Source organism: Cicer arietinum, chromosome 5 (assembly GCF_000331145.2).
Source record: "Cicer arietinum cultivar CDC Frontier isolate Library 1 chromosome 5, Cicar.CDCFrontier_v2.0, whole genome shotgun sequence".
Classification (NCBI taxonomy): domain Eukaryota; kingdom Viridiplantae; phylum Streptophyta; class Magnoliopsida; order Fabales; family Fabaceae; genus Cicer; species Cicer arietinum.
The window spans coordinates 66318562-66344090 of record NC_021164.2 but is presented as its reverse complement, the minus strand read 5'-3'; the positions used below and the strand labels follow the sequence as shown (position 1 = coordinate 66344090).

The 25529-nt window shown below is 30.5% G+C and overlaps 5 protein-coding genes and 1 non-coding gene across 6 annotated transcripts; 3 read left to right on the top strand and 3 right to left on the bottom strand.

The window, feature by feature from the left end:
* Nucleotides 1-473: 473 nt before the first annotated feature.
* On the bottom strand, nt 474-1264 carry LOC101494598 (uncharacterized). Its single transcript, XM_004502370.4, has one exon. It carries the CDS (start codon nt 1179-1181, stop codon nt 594-596), a length of 588 nt encoding a protein of 195 aa, XP_004502427.1. The 5' UTR covers nt 1182-1264; the 3' UTR covers nt 474-593.
* A 1843-nt stretch (nt 1265-3107) lies between these two features.
* LOC101494288 (uncharacterized) lies at nt 3108-5925 on the top strand. The gene is made up of 5 exons (XM_004502369.4): nt 3108-3311; nt 3421-3494; nt 3953-4082; nt 4211-4525; nt 5369-5925. Exons 1-5 carry the CDS (start codon nt 3120-3122, stop codon nt 5639-5641), a joined length of 984 nt encoding a protein of 327 aa, XP_004502426.1. The 5' UTR covers nt 3108-3119; the 3' UTR covers nt 5642-5925.
* Nucleotides 5860-10524, top strand: LOC101493965 (uncharacterized). The gene is made up of 9 exons (XM_027335008.2): nt 5860-6001; nt 7219-7349; nt 7941-8476; nt 8564-8636; nt 9029-9109; nt 9236-9299; nt 9770-9857; nt 9995-10079; nt 10218-10524. The coding sequence occupies exons 2-9, from the start codon at nt 7242-7244 to the stop codon at nt 10299-10301; spliced, it is 1119 nt and encodes a 372-aa protein (XP_027190809.1). The 5' UTR covers nt 5860-6001; nt 7219-7241; the 3' UTR covers nt 10302-10524.
* Nucleotides 6924-6996, bottom strand: TRNAR-ACG (transfer RNA arginine (anticodon ACG)). Its single transcript has one exon. It is a non-coding gene; the product is annotated as a tRNA-Arg (tRNA).
* Nucleotides 10525-11178: 654 nt separating the features above from the next.
* Nucleotides 11179-16010, bottom strand: LOC101493653 (asparagine synthetase [glutamine-hydrolyzing] 3). Its single transcript, XM_004502367.4, has 13 exons — nt 15651-16010; nt 15044-15139; nt 14779-14920; nt 14132-14227; nt 13885-13979; nt 13184-13345; nt 12985-13065; nt 12668-12889; nt 12427-12561; nt 12095-12175; nt 11925-12011; nt 11726-11833; nt 11179-11599 (listed from the first exon to the last, which is right to left on the bottom strand). Exons 1-13 carry the CDS (start codon nt 15867-15869, stop codon nt 11411-11413), a joined length of 1713 nt encoding a protein of 570 aa, XP_004502424.1. The 5' UTR covers nt 15870-16010; the 3' UTR covers nt 11179-11410.
* A 6188-nt stretch (nt 16011-22198) lies between these two features.
* On the top strand, nt 22199-23291 carry LOC101493331 (uncharacterized). The gene has a single exon (XM_012716401.3). The coding sequence runs from the start codon at nt 22323-22325 to the stop codon at nt 22968-22970; it is 648 nt and encodes a 215-aa protein (XP_012571855.1). The 5' UTR covers nt 22199-22322; the 3' UTR covers nt 22971-23291.
* Nucleotides 23292-25529: the final 2238 nt, after the last annotated feature.

Here is a 25529-nt window from a genome sequence, read left to right as displayed (position 1 = left end):
TATAAGTTAAGTTTAAATCTTGTTTGTACATACCATTTAAATATTTTCCCCAATTAAATCATTTAAGTTTTATTATGTTTACAACGGTAGACTTTTTAACGGTTTTCCTATGTATTATTAAATTAATTTAAATAATATAACAATTATAATGATTTATTACATTTAATTTTTTTATTATAAAAATGAAATAACTTTGAGGATGGAATTGATATATCTCTATACAAAAAATAACGAATGGACTGAATGTTTTTTATTAAATGGATGGTGAACTTTTTATTCAATTAGTATTGTTGATGAGTTTTAAATAAATTATGATATTTCAATCCATCAATTACTCTTCAAATAAAATTTTATTCAAATGAAGAGATTTAAATATTGCAAAAATGATTTAATAGAATTAGAGAAACCATGCATAATCCGACGTAATAAATTAAAAGCTAATGCAATTGCAAAATCATTTAAGAGTGGGGATAGAGAAGGAAACTCTAATCATATAGAATCAATTGTTCACTGTTTATAAATAATAAGCAAATTAATTAGTTGATGTTAGTGCATATATATTTACATGCATATTAATCTTGCATTAAATTAAATCAAAAAGCCTCCAAAGCTGCACCAAATGCAAATATATGACAATCTTCAGCACAACACCAAACATTGGGATCATGTCCATTTTTGCATCCACACTCATTCCAATTATTCAACATCTTTCTATTCTGCTTCTCCATCTCAATAATCGAAGCCACTCTTATCTTAATTTCCACTTCAACTTCAGGTGCTTTCAACATACCCTCTTTGCAATCACTTCCACTCACCAAATCCATCTTCAACCATTTTTTCAATTCCATGTTTTGTGATTCAAGTATCACCTTCCATGGAATCTCACCTTTTCCAACAAGATGTGACCCCAACATCTTCCTTTGCCTCAGCTCCAACACTAAGCTTTGTTGTTTAAGGTTTTCTAAGAATTCATGAGGACACGAACAATCTAGATTAAAAGACTCGTTCCAAAAGGGTACTGATTTGGTTGAAACATTTTTGGTGTTGAGTTGAATTCTTTTGTTGTTTCCTGTAGGAAGATACAACCTTGCAAACAAGTTTTTCGTAGATTTGATGGATTCAGTGTTTCTAGCTTGAATTATTCTCACTTCACAGCTGAAGTAAGCATGGGATGGATCCATTGAAAATTTGAGAATAGTAGTAATGTGTCTAGTTATGTGTTTTAGCTTGAAAAATAGAGAGGAAATTAAGATGTTTGTTTGAGTTTGAGTTTGTGTTTGAGTTGTTCTATGCGATCCATGTATTATATAGTGTGAAAAAAGTGAATAGGAAATGGTTTTCAATTTCCATGATGCGATCCATGTATTGTATAAGATTGTCTAGTATCTCAGTTGTACTTTTTGTGAATATTTTAATACCAACTTAATCTTAAATCATGCACATGTGATTTTGCTGAAGATTGTATCTTATTAAAGAAAACCTTTAGAATCTTGATGGGGGAAGATTTTCCAATTTGGCTCTTGCAAGTCGCAATATTTTATTGTGAATAAACGAGGTTTCATTTTTAGTGAACTAAAAGGCTTCAATGCTGGCCTCAACTAGCCATCACAAAAGCTAAGGCATTCTTATCAAACTCACTAGTTGTAATAATGTACATAAACTATAAAGCATTGTTATTACCAATATTTTATCTTTTTATATTTATTAGACTTGTATATCATTGTGAATATATCCTCACCTTGGAAAATACTCTCTTCTATTTTTTTATTTTTTTCTCCCATCTCTATTTTCCTTTACTTTAGAATATTTTAATCTAGTTTTGGTTAATTTTAAAACACATTAACCTAACTGATAATTTAATTTGTTTAGCTAACATAATTATCAATTCTAGAATCTAAATTTTATTAAATAACAAACACTATTTTAGCTTTTAAATTGGAGTATAAACGAAAGTACATGTTAATTAATGTGTTTTCGACATGATTTGTTTTGTGCATTTCATAACACGAAGCTACATTTTATTTAAATTATTTAATATTAGTTTTATTAATGTAGTTGATGTAATTCTATCATAAAAAAAAATTATGTAATTGTTTTAATTGTATAAAAAAAATTAGGGATTATTTACTTTGTGAAAATAATTTCAATTTTTATTTTTAGAAATTTGTGTTAATTTTATTTGTTAATACGGAGATAACAGATTTTTGAAGTGAACAATCGTCTACATTTTTAGAAACATTAAAGATGTCAAAAAAATTATTTTTATTATTTTCTTAAACACATATTCATTAACTAGAGTTTTATATTCTCTTCTTGACAATAGTTAATTTCAAGAGTCTTTCATCAAGACAAAATAAACACATATTTAAGAAAATAAAAACACAAAATATTTTCATAGAATAAACGGGACCATAGCGATTGAATTTTTTATTTTTAGATTTTTAAAAGCAAGTGTCTTAATTTTTTTAAATGTCCACCTAATTGAGTCTAACTAAGTGAACATAATTTTCATCAATTTGATTTGAATTGTGTGGAAAAATTATAAAAGTTGAACCATGATCGGCTAACTTTTTGGTTCATATTTTATTCTTTTCAAAAAATGAATCAAATTGATATGTTACATGCATAACACCATTCTCTCAAATTTGTGATGATTCTCGGTCAAATTCTCTCTGCATGTGTCATTGCATTTGCGAATTTTGTCTATTTTTACGTTAAAAATTTATAACTTAAAATTTTAATATACAATAAAATATTATATTTAATTTATCAATTAATTTTAAAATTTAGTCACTGCTAAAATATTAAGATATATATTTTTAAATGATTTTTCGCATACATATTTACAATATAAAAAGTTTTTTCATAAAAAAGTAAACTTCAAATTTATATTTTTGTTATTTTTATTTTCAAATTATATCATTTAAAATATTTAAATTTATTTAATTTAAAATAAAAAATAAATTAAATTTTGATGGAGCAATAAAATGATAAAAATTTACGGTACTAATTTTTGTTTTTACGACTAGAAACAAAATAGAAGAGTGGTGTGAAAAAGATTAGATGAGAAGAGAGATTTGAAATGTATTTTTCAATTCAAAAATGGATCCGTAGCATTTATGTATCTATCTATCTATCTCCCACGCCTAAACATTCACATTCTATTTCTATTCATTCATTCATTCACACACAAAATGCCAGGAAGTACGCCGGTGAGAAAGCCACACACTAACACCTCCGATCTCCTCACTTGGTCCGAAGTCCCTCCGCCTGAATCCTCCTTCACCCCCTCCTCCACCCGCTCTCGCCAGGTTACTATTTTTTCTTTTTCTCATCTCTCTCTCTCTCTCTCTCTCTCTCTCATGTAACTAACTACATTCTCTCTCTCTCTTTCAATCATTCACTTCATTCATATTACAGCCTTCTGATAGAATCAGTAAGGTTCTCAATAGCGACCAGCTCACCGAAGAAGAAGCTCAGACTCTCACCCAAAGGTCTACATCATTTCCTAAATATTAACTCATAACTCAGATCAGATCTTCTACTTTTTTCTTTCTTCACTTTCCTTTTTTTCATCGTTCTTCGATCTGATTTAATATCTCTATACTTTTCTGCATAGATCTGTTTCTTTATTTGTAATTCCAAGTAATCTCAACAACACTGTGTTAGTAATATTAGATAAAACTTTTTGCATGAACTGTTCAAATGAACCTACATCAGCTTCCACATTTTTGTTATTAGTCTATATATATTTATTAAAAAAAATCTATACTTCTGCATAATTTGGCGCGTTGAACACTAATTAGGAAGAGTGTTTTTCAGGAATTTCTGTAGTTCTGTTTGATTTATGTGATGAAAATGATGAATCTAAGCTAGGAGATGGTTAATTTTCAGGTTTGTTTTTTGTCAGACATTTTTTTGTTGAATTTATACTTCCAATTGCTATTTTCAGCAAGCCATGCTCAGGATATAAAATGAAAGAGATGAGTGGAAATGGTATATTTTCTGCCGATGCTGAAGATTCTGCTTCTGAAGCCAGTTCTGCAAATGCAAATAACAGAACTAGCATACGCATAATTCAGGTATACTTGGTTAATTTCCTTGATCTGGGGGGTTCAATTTGAGATCTTATGTGTATTTCTGAAACATCAAATTAACTTCCATTCTGATAACAATGTTGTTGTTTTCTTTTGTTTGCATTGGATCTCAGCAAGCGATAAATGGAGTTAGTCAGATATCATTCAGCACTGAAGAAAGTGTTACTCCTAAGAAACCTACCTCAATACCTGAGGTAGCAAAGCAGCGTGAACTGAGTGGGACTTTGCAAAGTGACTCTGAAACAAAGACTCAGAAGCAAATATCAAATGCCAAGAACAAGGAGCTCAGTGGAAATGATATATTTGGCCCACCTCCTGAAATTGTGCCCCGTTCCGTAGCAGCTGTACGAACTTTGGAATCAAAGGAAAGTAAGGACATGGGAGAACCTCTTCCTAGAAATGTGCGAACATCAGTTAAAGTTTCTAATGTAAGTGTCTTCTAGGCATGAAAATGGTGAATTGTTGTCTATCATTTTATATTGGATGAATGAATGGTTAAGAATGGTTAGTTCCTGTGTAATCTTTTCTTATGACATGGTTAAGTTAGGCTTCTGTGCTATTTGTGGACCAGCAACATCTACATTACTCTTCATGGTGATGAATTATGACCCCTGATAGTCCACCGGTGTACCTTATGCTTTCCTGGAATGCAAAATTCAAATGTAGATCAATTCTTTATTTTTTAATAACTGTTTTGGGGGTGGGGGTTAGAGATTATTTTTAAGATACAACTCAGAGTTGTAATAGAGAATCATAATACAGTTGCAGAAAATGAGGACCAATTATGTGGACATCTTCAAAATTTATTTTGCATTTTATTCCCTTTTCTAGTACTGAACCTACCTCTACCTGTCAAATTGAATTGAAGCAAAACTGCACATGCATTGAATCCAGAAGGTCCATCAGTTTGCCTGCCACATTGTCTTTACAGTTTATGTGATGGTATTGTTCTTTTGAGAGATTTTTATTTTGTAAAATTTAAGGTCTTTTTTTGGTGCGTTGGGATGTGGTTTACAGTAATGGCAAAAGTATTTTTCTGAAATAAGGTGCAGTCTCATTTATTTCTTGTATGTGTTTTTTTAACTTAGTTCATGTGCTCTTTCATCCTCCTGCAATGTCAGTAATGCTTTTTTAGCTTATCATGTCATTCTAGTGTTAACTTATAGGTCCTACATTGTGAGCAAACGGCAAAGGCTTTTGCTCATCATGCCATTTTCCCCATATTTATGAGATATGACTCCATTCTGACCTTCCTTTTCCTGTATTTGTAGCCTGCAGGTGGCCAAAGTAATATCTTATTTGGCGAAGCACCTGCTGAGAAGACATCAAAGAAGATACATGACCAGAAGTTTGCAGAGTTGTCCGGCAATAATATTTTCCATGGGGATGTTCCTGCAGGATCGGTAGAAAAACCTCTGAGCAGGGCAAAACTGAGAGAAATATCTGGCAGTGACATATTTGCTGATGGAAAGCCAGAAATCAAAGACCCTATTCGAGGTGCCCGGAAACCCCCTGGTGGAGACAGCAGCATTGCCTTGCTTTAAATTACGATGATATTTAAATGTTTAAACTTAGCCCCTTTGACGTAGGCATTCTATAATTCTGTCTGAGCTCCCATTACAAGGGTCAGTATGATCGATTATCAGCATTGTAGGTGTTAAGTTTTAAATTTCAACTTTGCTCGGAGCATGGCATAACTCAGTCTTACTTAGAAGATGATAACATGAAATGCCCCTTAGACTATTTTATTTTAGTGTTTACTTATCTCCAAGCTGTCAAACATGCTAAACAATAATTAATTATATCTTGTTAACAGCAAGTTTGGTCATGTCATCCGAACCGGACTGAGGAGTGGAACAATATTCCTTCCCAGCTTGGCTTTGTGCTTATAACTGCTGGGGGAGGTATGTGATCATATATTCCAAACAAACTACTTTTTTTTCTCCGCCAAAAAAAAATAGAGAGAAATGATTAAGTAACGACTTCACTGGGGATCCAACCAAGAATCTCTGGTTCCGTAGACCAGCCTTATTCATTGGAACGTGAAGTCTACATATACTTTATATAATATTACGAGATCTATAAAACAATATTATAAGAGCATGAAAATTGAATTTTAATATCAATGCCAGGTATAAACATTTAGCAAATGCCCGAAAAACCTAACAGACTCCATAGGGTCAGTTTTGTACCCAAAGACCAGCACTCAAAGTGGGCTCAATGGTCAAGCAACCCAAGCTAGAGCTGTATTTTAGACCTCAATTTGAAGTAAAAAATTACCTTAAAAAAATTCAATTTAGTTATGAATATATAATCTATTTAATTCATATACACTGTCATTATAAATTATTTTATACATTATTAGTTAATCATAATCGTTAGATCATTAAAAATATTTAATTTTTATCATAATTATCTCTAAAGTCGTTTTTATAAATAGTTGTAATGTGTTTATAGTATAAAATATTTTACATTGACAATGCATGACAATTAAATTCATGTTTAATATGATAGATTAGTGCCTCATATCCATCTTGACTAGATTCAAACTTGTATACAGCAAAACTTTGTTTCTTTTTTTATATAGATCTTGTATTATTTTTTATTTAAAAACATTCACCTTAACATTTGTTTTAGCCTCCAAACATATTAGATTGTTAGAGCACCTTGAAAAGATTCTAGATGCTGGGCAAACTATATAAAAGAATTGTTTAGCCCTCGATGTTGTCAAGTTTTTATATGTATAAAAACCCTCATTGTTTATAATACCAAAAATAGATCCTAAATTACAAGGATAGGTAGCAAAACCAAAAATAAACATGTCAACGACTTCACTGGGGATCGAACCCAGAATCTCTGGTTCCGTAGACCAGCGCCTTATCCATTGGGCCATGAAGTCCTGCTTGGTAATAATTTCCAATTTATGGTTAATAAATTAAGAACATTGAATAGCTGATTCGATAACTTTAGCCATGGCGTACTTACTGTGCTATACAATTGTATGACCAAGACAACCTATCTGACCAACCTTTTCTTGTCAAAATCGGCATAGACATAGTTCTCGTTCGGTGGCACCAACAACAAATAATAATATTAACAATTACTTATATTGTCTCTTTAGTGTGCCGGATACACATAGTAAATATGAAAAAGAAACAATCTTTGCGTAGCAAGGCCACCCACTTTGTATCTGTTCTTCTAAACCCCATCTCTGATCCTGACTCTCACAACAAACAACCTCCACCTCCATCAGTAAGTTCTCTTTCTTATTCTTATTTCTTAATTTATCACTGTTATCCAATCTTATCCCCTCATGAAAATTAAGTTTTTTCCTTATTTATTTATTTATTTATTTATATCAAACTAAATTTAATCCTTAGCTCATGCTAATAGCTCAGAGACTTTAAGCAGGAGGTTCCGAATTCCATCTCAAAAACTAACTAATCTAACTTTTGCCTATAAAAATTGAAATCTTTGGTTCTGTTTTGTTTTTCGGTAACTTTTTGAAGAAAGCTTTTTTATGGCATGTTGCTTCAAACTAAAGTTAAAAGCCTTTTTTACTTACAAAAATAAAGCATTTTCGATTTTTATTTTTTAAAATATGTATTCTTCAAATTACTAACAACAAAATGGAAGGTGTATTTTTTTAAACAACAAGAACACTGTTGTGACATTTTCAAAATTTCTTAAAATGGTGAATCTATTTTTTCAAAAGTTGTTAAAAGAAATGAAGACGGAAGTATTGAATTTATATACTACAATGTTTATTAGTTGAAGTGAAAATGAAAATAGGAAATATGGAGAGTAAACGGACTCAAAGGTTTCCTTTTTGTTTGCCATCAGGAAGAAGTAGGTGAGTTGAAGATAAGTGCATCTGAAATAACTCATGAAGAAGGTAGTCATGATTTAGTTGATGGCCCTGATACTTCATCCTTCACTGCATTCCTCTATTCTTTTTTGTCTTCCTCAGACTCTAGGGAGAATGCTAACTCACATGAACAAAATGATGAACAATGTGCACCTGATACTAATAATAATGGTAGTAGTCCTTTACCTGATTCCTCCCAGAAGGAAAATGGTGAGAGGAAAAGTTTGTTTTCTAGAAGTAAGCAATCACTTGGTAAAGCTATTCGCCAAGCTACCAGAATCGGTGGATTTCGCCATCAGGATCGGAAGGATAGTAATAATAATATTGAAATGAAATTCAATGATGAGCATGGTTCTAAAGTTTTTGGTGCTGAGATGAAGCGTGTTGAGCCTATGGATGGTATGCCAGGAATTTCTGAAGCTTCAGTTCTTCTGTCAGACAGTATAAGGAATGTTCTTTATGCTTCTCTTCCACCTCTTATGCAAGGAAGGAAATGGATGTTGTTATATAGGTATCTGGTCTGAAGATGAATATTCATTGCTACTGATAATTGATTGGTATGATTATTTCTCTTATCAACTCATTACATTTTCTGCAGCACTTGGAGACATGGTATATCACTTTCAACTCTTTATCGGAGAAGCGTGCTATGGCCTGGATTGAGTTTGCTGGTACAGTTTATTTATCCTTAAAACTATGTTGAACTTATACATGCACTTATCCAAGTCTGATCTGCATTGAAAACTGAAAAATGAAAGAAAAAAATGACAGTCAAACACTAAATGGAATTGTTATGCTGTGTATAGAGTTTTGGTACTGTAATTAAATTGTAGCATGTAGTAGTTTAAGGCGTCTACATGATGAAGTCGCAGCTTGTAGGCTTGCTGGTTAATCTTTATGCTGTCCAATTGTAAGGCCGTGTCTTGATATTTTCATTGATTTGATATGGATAATTCCAATTATTTGATTTGAATTGAATATGTTGCATCATTCTGATTCTAAATCTGTAAGGCCAATTTCTTCATTTTTCACAATCATGAATGTTAGCGATACCATTCTATAGGTTGTTGGAGACAAAAGAGGAGCGGTGTTCGGCAGCTTGGTTGAAACACCTCTAAGACCATCCAACAAGAGAAAATACCAGGTCATACCAAAACTCATTTATCTTATAATCCCATATTGATTACCATATAGATAGATAGTGTCGACTGAACAATGTTGCAATGATGTTCCTTGTTATTTTATCTTATTGACAGTAAATTTTTTACAGGGAACAAACAATACATATGTTTTCACAAATGTTTCAGGCCAACCTATTATATATCGTCCAACAGGTATGCACTTCTATATAAGTTTGGTTATGTTGTATTTTGCAAGCAATCACAATCAAAGATTATTTGGACTTATTTAATTTTCTAACTATATGGAATGAAAAGAGAATTTAAAGAATGGTTATTGTGATGAAAGCTTAATGACATACAAGTTTTCGCATGATAGCGCTAGGTAATAGAATGTCATATTTTGAGTTGACCATAGATGATAGAACCAATTCCAGTTAAGCAATACTTAATTTTACTTTTCTTTGGAATCATCAGAGTTTTTTCTGCTTCATATACTGGTCAATGAGTTAAATCCATGACGACTTCCTGGCATGTTTAACATTTGCCCTAAATATGACTTTAAGTCTTCTAGAAGTTCATAAACTCCTATTTTTAATGTTCCATCCCCTTTAAAAATGGATTTTGAGATTCAATAGAGTAATCTTGTGAGTATGGGGCTTAAGTTTTGATGTACAAAATTGCAGGGGAAAACCGTTATTTCACACTTTGCAACACTGACTACATAGCAATTGGTGGAGGAGGTCATTTTGCACTTTATATAGACGGCGATCTGTAAGGACTATGTAGCTTCATTGTGATCCCATTGTGATCCCTTTCATATTTAAAAAATTATCACCCTGCCTTCTTTTATTGACCTGATGTTTTTGTTGTTATTTTACCCTTTCCAAAATCATGGCATCTACTTAAAGACTGAATGGCTCAAGTTCGGTATCAGAAACTTACAAGAATCCTTGCCTTGCAAATTCTCAGGAATTTGAAGTGAAGGAAGTAGAGGTACACAATACGCTTCTTTCCTTCCCTTTCCTCGTATGCGCACATACACACACTTATCTCACGATTCTCCAATCTAGTTAGTAATTTAAGAGCCATTTCTGAAAAGAAAAGCTAATTGGTATGTGATCCATCATGCAGTTGTGGGGCTTTGTACACACTTCAAGATATGAGGAAGTGCTTGCATTGAGCAGAAGTGAGGCACCAGGGATCTGTCGATGGTAAATAGATATGATGTGAATCAAGCGACCTGCGGTCAGCATTTCATGCAAAAGTCACTGCCTCCATAGTGAGCAATGCACTGATAATGGATCAATTTTCATGTATCCAATTATGTTTTCACTAACAAACATCTGTAAATATTTTTACATAGCCTGTGTACATAGTATTTGCACTTGAAGAAACTAAATTTTGTACATAATAAAAAGCGGAGCAGGTTTATTTGTTATTGCAAATTTCAAAATCTAATGATGGAAAAACTAGAAATGATTGCCCCATTTATGTTTCTTTCAATTAGCTATCCTGTAAGAACACAACGAGTCTATGTTAACTATCTGTTGTTTTGATGTTGAATGTGTACTGTTAGTACACTTTGGTCCTCTACTGCATCATACAAAGGGAGGGAGGAGAGAGAATAGAGAGGTGAAAGGTGAAAAAAAAAAGAGAAAACATTAGAGAAATCGTTCGTGATAACTTTCAGCATGATGACTTTTAACATGCAAATAATCTGAAACTGAGAATGAGAGTGATAGGTATCTCATATGTAGTTGTAATTGGAGGCCCAATTGTCCAAGTCTCAAGTTATCCAAAAGGCATATTAGAGAAAGGAGGAGAGTTAGTTATAAGGGGTAGTGTTGAGAGAGGGAAGTTATGATTCTACATATTTTCTATTAGAACCTTACGATTGGGCATAGAGAGAATCATCTCTTCTATGAAGAACATTTGCTCTGGAATCATCTTTTCTTTCTTAATACGGGTTCTTATCAGAGAGGAAGAGTAGAGACGGATTGTAGAATATAAAAAACTATGCTCAGGTGGTGAAGGCGCATTGCCGGACTGAGCAACAGGAGATGATGATCAAGGCAAATTTAAGCATTGACCATATTAAAAACCATCGTACTGTTTTATTATTTGCTATCAAAGTCAAATCATATTAGCATGCTGTGACTATGATAGGCGCATTGCATGGTTGTTCTTGGTTTTGTGGAAAATGAAAACAACCCAAACTCTCTTCAGTAGTTTTATGTTCATCTACTTGAATTTAAATTCCCACAAGATACTATCTAAATATCTACATTTTTAAAATTCTACTCGACAATGCATCATGGCAGCCTTTAGAGGGATCCATTTTCGGGCTTGGCTATTTTGGTATCTGCCGAATCCTTGTATGCATCTGCATGAACACCAAGCGCGGCACGACCAGAAGGATCGAGATTCTTGGACCATGCTGCATCCCATTCCACAGCTTTAGCAGTACTGCATGCCACACTAGGACCTCCTGGAACTGTTAACCTAGCAGCACTCTGTTGAAATGAAATGGTTCAACATAGTAAGAAGTGGTTTGGCATGATTGGCATTTGTAAAAATTGGTCAAGGTTCGGATGAAAAGGTGTTATTTTTTTTAAATAAAAAAAAACTATAAAATTCACCTTTGGAAATAACTTCTCAAAAATTGTCCTGTAGTGGTATCCCTCTTTTGTGGTAGGAGTGTTATCAGTGTAAACAAAGTTAGCATGTTTCAGCATTGCATCTGTGACCTGGTCATTTATCAAGATAGGGACAGAAACAAGGATAATGTCAATGTAATTCTATAAAATTTGTTATTCAATTTCAAATGTTAGAGCTCACTTGTCCGCTAGCATGCTCCTTCAAACCATCAATCCAACTGTATCCGACACCGTCACTGAACTGTTCCTTTTGCCTGTACAATATGTGCTGGAAAAAAAAAATAGAAGAATAATTATTTCTGAAGTCCTTCAAGACATATGAATAAGCATAATGCAGAAGTTGATACAAACCTTTGGCAAATATGGATTCTTGTCATCATCAAATGCATTACGCAATACCCATTTCTCAATCCTTCCAAGATCAGGCCGTATCTGTGCAATTTGTCATAAATTTCATGAGGTGATTAAAAACATAAGTCAATAAGGTTAACTTCACATGCAAGTAAATTCAATTTCATGGAGACTTATTAGAAACTTTATATGCCTTGCGAAATTGCCTTCCTTTAAGAGATTAGGGAGGACTTGATTCAACCAACAATGCAGGCAAGCAAATCATAAGACAGCCTAGCGCTGTTATGCTGCATGACAAGATGAAGAACAAGAAAGAAGCAAAGGTAAAATACCATTTTCCACTCAGGATCCATAGCCATTGCTGTGTTGATAAATTCTTTATCCAAGAATGGTACACGTGCCTCAATACCCCAAGCTGAGGTTGATTTATTGGCTCTCAGGCAGTCATAAAGATGAAGAGCTTTAATCTGTTAAACCATCAAAGCCATCAATAACTTGAATAAACAGGTAAAAACACTAAAAAGTACACAAGAAAAGATCAAAATATAGGGCATAACAATTATGGTATATTACTTTTCGGCATGTTTCTTCATGCAACTCTTGCTTGTTAGGTGCCTTGTGGAAATACAGGTAACCTCCAAATATTTCATCTGAACCTTCTCCAGAAAGAACCATTTTCACTCCCAATGACTTGATTTTTCTGGACATGAGAAACATTGGAGTACTTGCTCTGATAGTTGTTACATCGTAGGTTTCAACATGGTAAATGACTTCCTCAAGTGCATCTATACCTTCCTGATGTATAGCCAAAATAAAAGATTACATCTGAATAGCAATAAAAATCTCATCTGCACAGGGTAAAATGATGAGATAATGAGAAAGATGGTCACCTGAACTGTGAAATGAAGTTCGTGGTGAAGAGTGCCAAGATAATCAGCTACCTCTTTTGCAGCTTTCAAATCCGGAGAGCCCTGCATGGTGGAAAAGTCGTGTCATGATGCACATAAATGCTAATGCTACTACTTTTGGACGTTTAAGAAGAAGCACAATACAACTAAATTTCACCTAACATGAGATATGAATTCTGACCTTTAAACCAATGCAGAAAGTATGTAACTGTGATCCCCACTGTTGAGCAGCACCAGATTCAGCCAAATACCGGTTGGCCACCGCAGCAACAAGTGATGAATCCAGTCCTCCCGACAAAAGAACTCCAAAAGGTACATCAGTCATCATTCTTTTAACTACAGCCTGCGTATTATCAAAGTAAAAACAAGAAAACAGTTAAAAAGCATGTTAATCAGGTCATCAGTTAGTATGGCTCCAGTACATCAAGTAAAGAAGTCACCACCACGATCTGTTTGAATTGACTTATTTGAACTTATCAGCTAACAAGCACTTGCAAAATTATTTGAAAATTGAGAGAGCATATGGAAACAACACAACTTATGACATGTCTACATCCCATTTCCAGTTTATTTCCTTAAGCTCTCTAAGATAACTTATGAAAATCGCGTATTAGTTTTTATGAAAGCAATTTGACTTTATTTTATCTTTTATTATAAAAATATCTTATACATAAGCATTGATATGATAAGTTTAGTGGTTTTATTTTCTTGTGGAAATTATACAATGAACAAAAAATATATGTAAGGATGCTTTTGACCATCTAAAATTCCAGGGAGAGCAGAAAATAGTGTGAAGCATTTCTTTAAGCAAATGCAGCAGAACTGAACTTTATAAACTTAAAAAGGTGAAATAAGTCAATGGATAAGAGAGTAATGGCTTACCCGCTCAAAGGCCTCACGCAGAACTATTGGATCATAGGGTGTTGATGGAATTTGCTCCGAGAACCATGGTGGATTGTACCACCTTCTTAGTCCTCCTGAAAATACAACAAATTTTAACATGATATTTAAGTGTATAATATCATAGTGTAAAATTTAGACTGTAAAAAGGACAAAAAAATCTAAATATGGGAATTGAATTACAAGAGTAATCATAAACAGAAAATAGAACAAATGACATTATTTATACCTTGTTTGCTGGAATATATGTGCCCTGGAGGAAAAGATATGAATCTCTCACAATCGTCAATCAGAGCTTTCATTTCAGATGCAAACCATATTGATCCTGCAAAAAAGTCAGCACTTCCATTGATAATATATCTATAGCATTCGTTTGATAAAGATGCAAGAATAACAATCATGCCAAGCTACAGCTAAAAATCCAGTTAGTGATTTGGGACCTGTTTACTTTGTCTTAGTTGAGTATACCTACTTACATAACCACTTGTGAGATCATTTTCGAGATCTTAAGGAAACAACTGTCCATAAGTTGTTTTCACCTTCATTATGTAAGCTTCCTAGAATATCTTATGAAAAGAGCTTATACTTTATATGAAAACAGATTGATTTTATTTGATATTTTGTTATAGAAGTAACTTATATATAAACACTTATATGCTATAAGTGCTTAATTAAACTGTATATCCAAAATGGACATGATCTCTCTTTATTGAAAATACAGTTTGCATTTAACAACTAAGTATATCCAAACCCATGTATATATGGAATTGATTTAAATTGAAATCTAGATAGCTCAATTGGAGTGGCTGACACACCAAAAAGAGTGAAATGAAAATGCAAAATGTCAGAAGGAGAAAGCACATATATATTATATACCATCATGGCCCCAACCCAAGTAAAGAGGGGTAATGCCAATAGCATCACGAGCAGCAATAAAACTTTTATCTTTAGTGTCAAGAAGCACAAAGGAGAACATTCCATCCAGCATATCAACAAACTCTTCACCATGTTCTTCATACTGATCACATCATAATAATCACTCAGAATTCATAATAAGCAAAAAAAAAATTCTTCATAAATATTCAAGTGGAAATTTGTAAAATGATAACCAAAAATCAAACAAATTTTCTAGAACACTTACAAGATGAGCAAGCACTTCACAATCACTGCCAGTTCGAAATTGATGGGAAGTCAGTTTCTTTCGCAATAGCATGTGGTTGTATATCTCCCCATTGACCTAATTCATAGTTTCAAAATAAAATGAGGCATTAGGGATAAGCAAAAATGACTAGTATTATTTCAACCTCACAAATTCAAATTCAACACAGTATCTAACATTATTATCCACATGATTAAAAGAGGAAAAAAAATGTAAAAAAAAGCACACGATAGTAAGTTTATACAGTGTCCAACACATATTTTATTAGTTGTCAAAAAAAGCATTTAAAACAAATAAGGATAAAAAAAATCATTTTGGTATTGGACTCACCAAAAATTCAAATTAACCATCAACTCATCAAAATATGACTATGATTTATAACTGTTGTATACTTCAATGACCATTTCAATTATTCGGTTATTAATTTTGGTTTTGAACTGAATTGAGACCAATGTGACAGCCCTGAAAACTATCTGAGTACTATGGCTGATCCCAATAAATAAACAAATAAAAATGCATGCAAGTGTACTTTTTAGATTCAATTTAAAATTGAAAAAAGAATGTGGAAATAGACAGAGAAAGTACATACAGTGACAAAAACGGTCTTGTCTTCGTTGTAAAGAGGTTGATCTCCAGAAGTAGGGTCGATAATGGCAAGACGTTGGTGAGAAAGGTAAGAATCTTGATGACAATGCAAACCACTCCAATCAGGGCCTCTATGTCGCAACCTGCGAGACAATTCGACAATTCGAGCGCGTTTCGCCTGAGAGTTGTCGACGCAACCAAACACTGCTAAGATCCCGCACATGGCGGCTGTCAACAACAAAACAAGGTCAAATGTTTGGTGATGATTTTTTTACTATGATACTGTATACTGTTCCGTATTTATTTATTCAATTGTGCCGCAATTAATAGGGTAGACCAAAAAGGCAAAAAACGAATACCGCAGTTAATAGGGTGGACCAAAAAGGCAAAGACTGACCGATAGAAATTTTAGATTTTTAATTTTTTATTAACATTCCTTGTTCCGAGATGAGTAATGTCGGATCAATTTGGCATTCAGTCCGATAAAATAAAGTAGATATACACTAGTTTCGATTAGGATTTGAATTTAGAATCTTTCAAACCTGTTTCATTTTTTAACCATTTAAGTTCAATCGATTGATTTAAGAAATATGTTATTATTATAAAAATAGTTTTATACCCTGTGAGAAGGTATGGTATTGTGATATAAATTTATTTTGTAATTGTAATTTAAAGATGATAATTATAAAATTTAATTATTTGTTGAATTAAAATCTACATTATAAACAATTGTTTCAAATAAAATAATATATGTGGTATTCATTTAGCAGATTAATTATTTATTGTGATATTAACTTTTTATCTAAAGTATTTATTTTTAAATGCAACAAATAAAAATAGCATTTTTTATATGTTACTTTTTTGAAAATAGATTCATAATTTGAATATTTTGTATACTCTAAAAAATTAATGTTGTTAATGTGCATTAAAATACCTAAATAAAATGAATTTTTGCGGCCAAGTATGTGAACAAATGCACCAAAATAATATCATCAATTACCATTTAACCTACATAAATTATGTGATAATTTTTTTTTTTATAAAATATGATTACAAGAACTGCATTTTTCAAAAAAGTAATTGTATAGATAATGACAAATTTCTTTTATACAAATTTCTTTTTTTTTTTTCCTTTGTTAAACATTTTATTTCTTCTACATGTTATTCTCTCCCCTTTTTAATTAATTTTATTATTCTTATATTTGATTCATATTTTTTTTCTTTTTTTTTCTAGTCAAAATTTATAATGGGTAATCTAATAAAATATCTTAGAATTCACTCGATACATACAACTGCAGAAATAATATTTTTTTTTATACTAAATTATTGATGTTTTTTGTTTTAAGTCTTTTAATATACTTATTTCTATGATTTGTATTTAGAGAAAATATTATATATATATATATATATATATTAAATAAACTTTAGAATATATGATGTATTTTATACTGATTTATTTACTTTTTATTTGTTATGACTTATTATATTATAAAGCTATGAAATCATTTATTCTTTTTATTTTTCAATTTAATCTTGTTTTGTTTTTTCATATATATGTGGATAATGTTAGTAATCACATTCTGATTTTATGGTAATTTTATATTTCACATTCATACTTTTTTTAACTCTAATATGTAATTCTATTATAAAAATTTGATTCATTTCTATTACACTTTCATCTTTTTAAAATAAACTAAAAATATAAATGAAAATTTGAAATTACTTTGAAAATGAAATTATTACATAATAGCAATTCCTCTCGTTAACTATTTTTTAGTTCAATGTATTTCTTTTAGACTTCAACGCAGTAATGAACATCTCAAGTTTTTTTAATACATGGGTATTGGGAAAAACTTAAAGTTTTTCCCTAATAATATTAGAAGGTAAAATATGAAACATCACTAAAAAAAAATTCAATTATAGTGTGTAAATATTTTTAAGTTAATCACAATTATCATATTAATGAGAATAGTCATAGACGTGGAGGAGAATCACATGGAAAGTGTTTTTACGTAAGATAGAGTTTCAGTGGTTGTTGATGGCTTTGTCATTGGATCTGAAATTGATATCATCGCCACGGCCAAACGGATGCTCAATATTTTTTTTTAATTATGAATTTAGGACTTATTTGATTTAGTTTTGATAAATAATTTTTTAGTTTTTCAAATTTAAAAATAAAAAACCTATTTGAATACATGGTTTGTAAAATTGTGTTTAAAAACTAATTTCTATTTTAATTTTTTTTAAAGTAAAAAACCAAACTACTTAAATATGTTTTCACTGTTCATTTTTATACTCCAAAGAAAGGCAGGAAATGAAAGAAGATTTTTCGGTAGAACGTTCGCAATTTTTTTTTCTTCTTATACCAGTACAAGTATACAACATTTTTTTTACACAAGTTTTTGAAACATTTTTCTCTTTGGTATATGAACTTTCTTGCTTATTAACAGGAAGTAAGAGCTCGGTTTGAATGGACATTTTGTTAAAAAAGTTTCAAATTAATTTGGTAAATACAATTTAAATAGGAGATATTTAGTATATCGGAATCTCCATAGTAGCCACACATGTCTGGCTTTGGCCTTTACTATAGGTCTTTTTTACTTAAAAATAATATTTATTCATCCATATTAAAAAATACGTTAATTTAAAAGAATCAAAATACAAATTCGTCAAACAACAAAAATAATAAATATTTAAACATACTCACGTAATAAAATTAAAGCGACTAAAATTCTTATTGTCTTTGAAAATTGCAACATTGTATATGCTGAAATCATTAATTAAATTTATCTTATTTGATCAAAGTAATCTGTTGATTTTAATAAAATGAACATTGTATTGATAGTGGCAGATCCACGTGTCATCCTAAGTTGATTCACTCCCTATAATAATCCAGCGTTAATTGAATTCATATAGAAATATTATTAATTAAATTTAAATAAAAAATAACAACTGAAATCAATCTAAATAAAGAATTTAATCAAATCGGAATAATTCAAAGAGATTATAAATTTAAAATTTCAATTTATTACACTTTTATAGATGTATTTTTATTTTTATTTTTATTTTCCAATCCATCTTCTTTATGTCTTTTTTATTTATTTTAAAGTTCATTATTTTTTTAGTCAAAAATACATATTTCTGTTGAATTTCGAAATAATCCAAATAAAAATAAAAACAATTTAAAAAACAATTATAAAATTTATATTTTATTGAACCATTCTACCTCAAAGAGGTTTATGTATAACTCATAAAAATAAATATAATTTAAATAAAAATTAACAATAAAAAGCAATCGAGGTAAGGAATTTATTGAAATAATTAAAAAATATTCTAATTTAAAATTTCAGTTTATTACACCTCCATATACAAACCTTTTATTTTATTTTTATTTTGAATCCTTCCCCTTATGTATTTATTTTTTATAATGTATAATTTTGTTAATTCTTATTTTTTTAAAAATGTTTTTAGTCATTTTTTTTATTTTGAAATTATTCAACCAAAAATAATAACAATTTTAAATTTTTAAAAATATATTATGAACTTTATAATTTTATGAAATATTGTAATAAATCTAGAAAACATATGTTTTCAATTGTCTAAATATATTAAATTGAAAATTAAATGCAATAATAGACATTATCACATTAAATAAAATAATCGTTGCAATTCTCTAAACACAAAATGAAATTATCTAATTATATAAAAATAAAAATTAAATACAATAATAGACACTAAATAAAATATATTTTACAAAATTTTAATATGAATATATTTCATTCAAATGACTTCAACAGAATTCGTTCACTAATGATCAGTACAAATATTTACACACAAAAATGAAGAAAAAAAATATAATAATGGACATTAAATCCAATATTTTGCATCAAGTAAAATGTCATTTACAAATTTTAAAATTAGAAACTTAAAAACTTAAAAACAATAAAAAAAAATTAAAATGAGAGTCATAAGATGGTTGGGTGATTTAGAAGAGTTGGAATTACAAAGGGATATTGAGTTCAATTTTCCTCTTTAACAAAGTTAACAACTAATTAATAACATTAACTATTTAAAAATAATCAAAATTTTAACATTTCAAGATCATTTAATCAATAAATATTCAGAAATTCATACATAATTGCCAATTAAAAAGTTTAAGAGAAATATGTGCATATAGAAAATTTACCATGTATATTCTATATTTTATACAAACTATCTATTTTATTATTTTATCAGTTTTTTTTTTTTAAATCTAGAACATAAACATGTATCCAAAAACATAAAATTTCACCTTTTTTTTTTAAATGATACAATTGGAGAATATAAAGTAAAATTTGATACATATAATATGTACACATAATAATGATTATTTCAATTTCAAAATTCGGAAAAACATATTCTACTAATATGTTATTATATTTGTCAAAATAATAAAAATATTTAATACTATTTAATAAAAATAAAAGTCAATCGTTTTGAATTATTTAACTCATTGAGGTTTATAAATTGAAAAATAGTGGACAAACAAAAATATTAACATCCCTAAAGGAAATTATGTGTACAATAAAAATAGGTATATTTTAATTTTGGACATGAAAATTTAGTAAATATAATTCTACACTTATCAAATATAACAAAAACCTCTAATAAAAAAATTAGTTTAATTTTTAAATTAATGATATTCCAATAAATAGTATGTTATGTTAATTTTTTACATGAAAACAAATTTACTTTTATAATAAATTAATATCATATAATATTAATCATTTTTAAGAGTACATTTATAATTTATAATTTGTGTATTATTAATTTATTTTAATTTTCTTTCTATTTTATCATGACCAAAATTTTAAAAAGAATCAAAACGTAAACTACAAAACAACAAAAGAGTAAAATTATATACCACACATACAAATATATCTATTATGATAGTTTAACAAAAATTTCGTATATAATATTTTAATTGCATAACAAAATTTTATTGAAAGAAACGTTGAACATTTTGTATGAAATAATACTTTTTTTTATAACATGTAAGAGACAATATTATTATTTTATTTATTATATATGAATTAATAATTTAATATAAATAACACATTAATTTTTTTTACTTAAAAATATAAATATGGTTGAACATTTAACAAGTCAATATAAAAAATAGGGTTGAATATTAAACAAGTCAATAGAAATTATACTAAATATATTTTAGGCATTGTAAATAAGCAAGTGAGTTTATGTATAATTTTTTTTAAAGAAGTTGGACAAATATATTATTAGTTATTCAGGGTATAATATATGTAAAAATAACCAAATAATAAATAAAAATTAGTTATAAATTAAGACCACATAAAAAGACACGTGAAATCAATTAAATAATTAGGAGCATCTATTCTTAAACATTATTCTTAAAAATGTTAATAGATTGCTCCACAATAGGTTAAAATTATAAACAAAATTTTTAACTTTAGGTTCGATATAAGATCAAGAAGTTTCACATGATTCATGATCTGAGCCATAATATTATTTTGTTATTTGAAGACTTGATGATTGAGATCTGATTAATGATTTGAGCCATAATATTATTTTGTTATTTGAAGACTCGATGATTAAGATCAGTGTCATATATTATGAGTGTATTACTCTTAATAATATTTATAGATAAAATTATTTTACATATCTATTAAACTCAATAATAATATGTGTTATGCTAATAAAGTGTCACAAGAGCACTTGTTAAGATACTAAAAAAAGAAATAAAAATAAAGTATTGTGTGAAAAAAATCAAAATTTCAAAAAATCAAATATATGTCCTGCTAACAAGTGTTCTAAGAGCACTTTTAATATTGAATTTTCACTTCTAGTGTCTTAGCAAGTGTGAGAACCCTTGTTAGGCATATTCCTAATTATTATTTCTATAAATTTTGTAATTTATAGTTAAATATTCATGTTTCCACCTTGTATAGGGCAAATATTCAACTACAATAATTAAAATCAGAAGAAATCAAAAAGTCAAAAAATTACTCTATCATATAATTGATATATCTATTTGTATTATTTTGACATTTTCTGCAACTACAAATAAAATATCTTGTCAAGACATCATTCATAAATAAAATTTGAAAAGAAAAAAAAAAAGACTAACCCACCCCAAATATTTTGTCAATAGTTATATTTCAATACCAATTTTTTTTTTTAAATTTCTAGAAATTTTTGGTAATGAAATATAACTATCTGAAATTTTATTTTCGAAATTTCTGTTATTAAAATATAATTACCAAAAATTTTAATAAAATATCTGATTAGAAAAATTAAAAAATTACTTTTTAAAAAAAATTGGGAATATGAAGTATGATCAAAATGTTGGAATCAGTTATAATTTTTACTACGTCCTTAAAGAGTATTTTAGTAAATTAAATGATACAAAGTATAAATAATAAGTCAAATTGTAGGATACAAATTCAATTTTATAATATTTGTCCAAACAAAAACCACTAACTATCCAGCCCAAAATGAAGTAATGAAGTGTAGGCTGAAATTTGGCCCAGAAAGACTCCCTTGTGTTGTACCTCAAACAAAAAAAAAAAAACTGCAGAGAGAGATCGAAAACTGAGTTGCAAATTGCGAGGGTTGTTCAGTGAGCGAAATCGAACAAAACTGCAGAGAGAGAGAGAGAATCATGGGAAGCAGATTAGGAAGAAGAGTGGTACACTTCGCAAATCTACCAATAAAACTCCTAATGCCAACCACCTTCACAAACATCCATGAAATAGCCCTAAAAACAATCCCTTCAGCCTCCAAGATTGAGATTAAGCGCGTTCTCGAATCCCTCTACGGTTTCGAAGTCGAAAAAGTTCGAACATTGAACATGGACGGGAAGAAGAAGAAACGTGGTGGCATCGTGTTTGCTAAACCTGATTACAAGAAAGCTTACGTTACCCTTAAAAACCCGCTTTCAATTGACCCGAATCTTTACCCGATCCGAATCATTGAAGAGGAGAAGAAGAATATGAATAAACAGGCTAAGTCTAGCGTCGTCGAGGAAGCGCCGAATAAAACTCACTGGCTTGATGATAACAAGGAGGATAAACGGTTCAAGTCGCCAAACGGTTCGAACCGGGGTGGCAGTGGTTATGTTTCCAGGTTTCCTTGGATCAATGTGAAGTCTGGTTGGAGCGATGCTACTGGTTCGAACCGTTCTGATGCTGGTAATGCTGCAAAGTTTGGTAGGAGAAATGCTACCGGTTCGAACCGTTCTGATGCTGGTAATGCTGCCAAGTTTCCATGGACTAACATGAGGTCTGTCAGGGGTAATGCTACTAGGTAGTTTTTTTCGGGGTATTGTTAGTGGTTGTTAACTTGGTTTGAGCATGGTAATTGTGTGATGGGTTTTGGTTGTTTACTGGACTTTTTGTTGATTAATGATGATAGTGCTCTTTCTGATGAAATAATTTTTTTTGAGATGTCACATTTTGAGCATCAACTATTATGCTATTGCTAGAAAGTAGGAGGTATTATGCAAGATGTTGTTTAATTGAAAAAAAATGTTGAATTGAATTGGGAAATAATACATTGCTGTTATGAAATGTTCATTGGTTGGCATTTAGCTAAATGATTGGTAATACTAGATTTTGCTTGTTTTAAGTCAGATTGCCTGTTTTTCATTTACGAACTAGTTGCTGCCATGCATCGTGGCAATCATTTGTTCGCAAAATATGGTATGTGTAATAACAATATGTTCTCACACGATGGATTGACTTTATTCCATTAGCTGTCTCAAATAATACCCGGTAGTTGCAGCTGTTTTCTTCAGTTATGTTTAACTTGATAGATCTATTTATTTTTAAATAAAAGTACTGTAATCTATTTTTTTACTACATATTTTCTTGCCTGTTTATGAATAATGCAATTAAGAGTTTGGTAGTAGAAGATTAGGGTATGAAGGTTGTGTCTGCTGTTTTTTTGTTTGCCATAACATACCATACATATTAGAGTAAACTGTTTTTTGTTGTGATTCAGAAACAATATTTGTCAAATTACTGAGTTCAGGGCAGAAAGGAATTTGTTAAGTATTGAACTTAGATATAGTGCATGTTTGTTTGAGCGGTTGGGTGAACGCCGTCATGTGTTGTGTATGATGCTAGAATATTTAGCTTCTTAAAATTGCGATAAAACCGACATCAGGACGTGTTAGGAACCCAAGAATTGAAATCAAAGGATTTAGAGGCAGAACATAAATATTTAGAAAAAAAAGATAAGATATAATAGGAGAGAATCTCTCCAAATAAAATGATACACAAGAGTAGATACACTCCTACAATGATTTACACCACTCAATTTCTATAGTTGCTAAAAGATCCTTTCAAAAGGAATGGAACCTTTATTTATAGGTTCCATGTACAATTAGGATAAGAGGATCAGAACCTATTAAAAACATAAATCAGAATTATTAACCACCTAACTAACAAAACAGAACAGCCTGACTAATAACTAGTTGTCCCTATAACAACCTCAACCAATTAACTAACTGATTCTCCTCTATCTATGCCCTAACAATAAACTCCTCCTCAAAACAACCTTGTCCTCAAGGTTGACATCTACTGTATTCTTCATATTTCATTGGTTGCAGGGAAATTTTGTATAATGTGCTCTTTCCAATATTCTCCAGTAACTTGCTGATTCCTCAACTGTGATTTAGTATTCCAATTCCTCCTTGCCTACTCCAGAACATTTCCAACTGATTGTTTCCATTGAAACATAGTGCTTTTCTTCGTATGCTCAAAACAGGGGTTATGCTCTAGTATATTTTCTTCTCTGTTGGGTACTTGGGCTTGCCTCCTTAACTCCAATAATAAGCTTGGTTTGCAGACATTGCTAGTTTCAGCTCTCACATAAATTCCACTATTGAGATTCATTTGAGCTGAAAATGGATGTAAAACCCACAGACTAACCTCAGTCTTGGCCTGTCCCATTAGGTTTGGAATGGTGGAGTTGCTGGAAATTGTTGAACAACTTTTAACTTGAATTTCCTCTGCAGCCATGAATGGCTTCCAATCTGGTGGTTTCTCCGATGGTCGAAGGTTGATCAGAGTATTCAAAACCCAATATTTTTGGCCATGGTGGGGTATTCCCACCCATGCTTGATCATCATATACCGACCTTTTTCTTTCTTGACCTTTACGTCGAAACCAAGAGATGGTTTGGACTGCAATGGTTTTCGTCTCCATAATGAACTTTTTTGTTTGTAGAGGAAGCTCCAAGGATTTACCTTTATTCTGAGTAAAGAATATTTTTAGATGTAAATGTAGGCTATATGTTTTGCATAAAAAGGGTATACCTGCTGTGTTTGCCTACAGAACATTTGGAGCTGAAAATCTAAGACCTGGAAAACCTTTTTTAAAGAGTTGCCTATATGACAATTGACCATGGTTTTAATTAAATTTAGATCAGCAATCATATTGCGGCCGTGATGTTTAGGTGTTTGGATATTGATGTCTGTTATTGCAACCACAACACAATAACATATCAATGATGGCGACTCAGTAGCCGCATTTGCATTTGCATTCGCAATTACAATATAAAGCTTTGCTTTTGGGGTTTGGTAACTTTAGTTTATTAGGTTCTTCCTCAATTCCATTTCCATAAACTCCATCTATTTTGCATGAGTGCTGCTCAACATCACCCGTATGCATAAGTTATTTTACATTTAACTTAATTTTTGTTGGGTAAATTAGGGTATCCACTGTATACAATTGCCGAAACTAATCTCTATTTTGAATTACGTCAATTTTACTAAATCAATTTATTATAAATTAATTTTCATCATAGAAAAATCAAACACGCTATACTTTGCATATATTGTATCAACTAGTTTCTCAACTTTGTT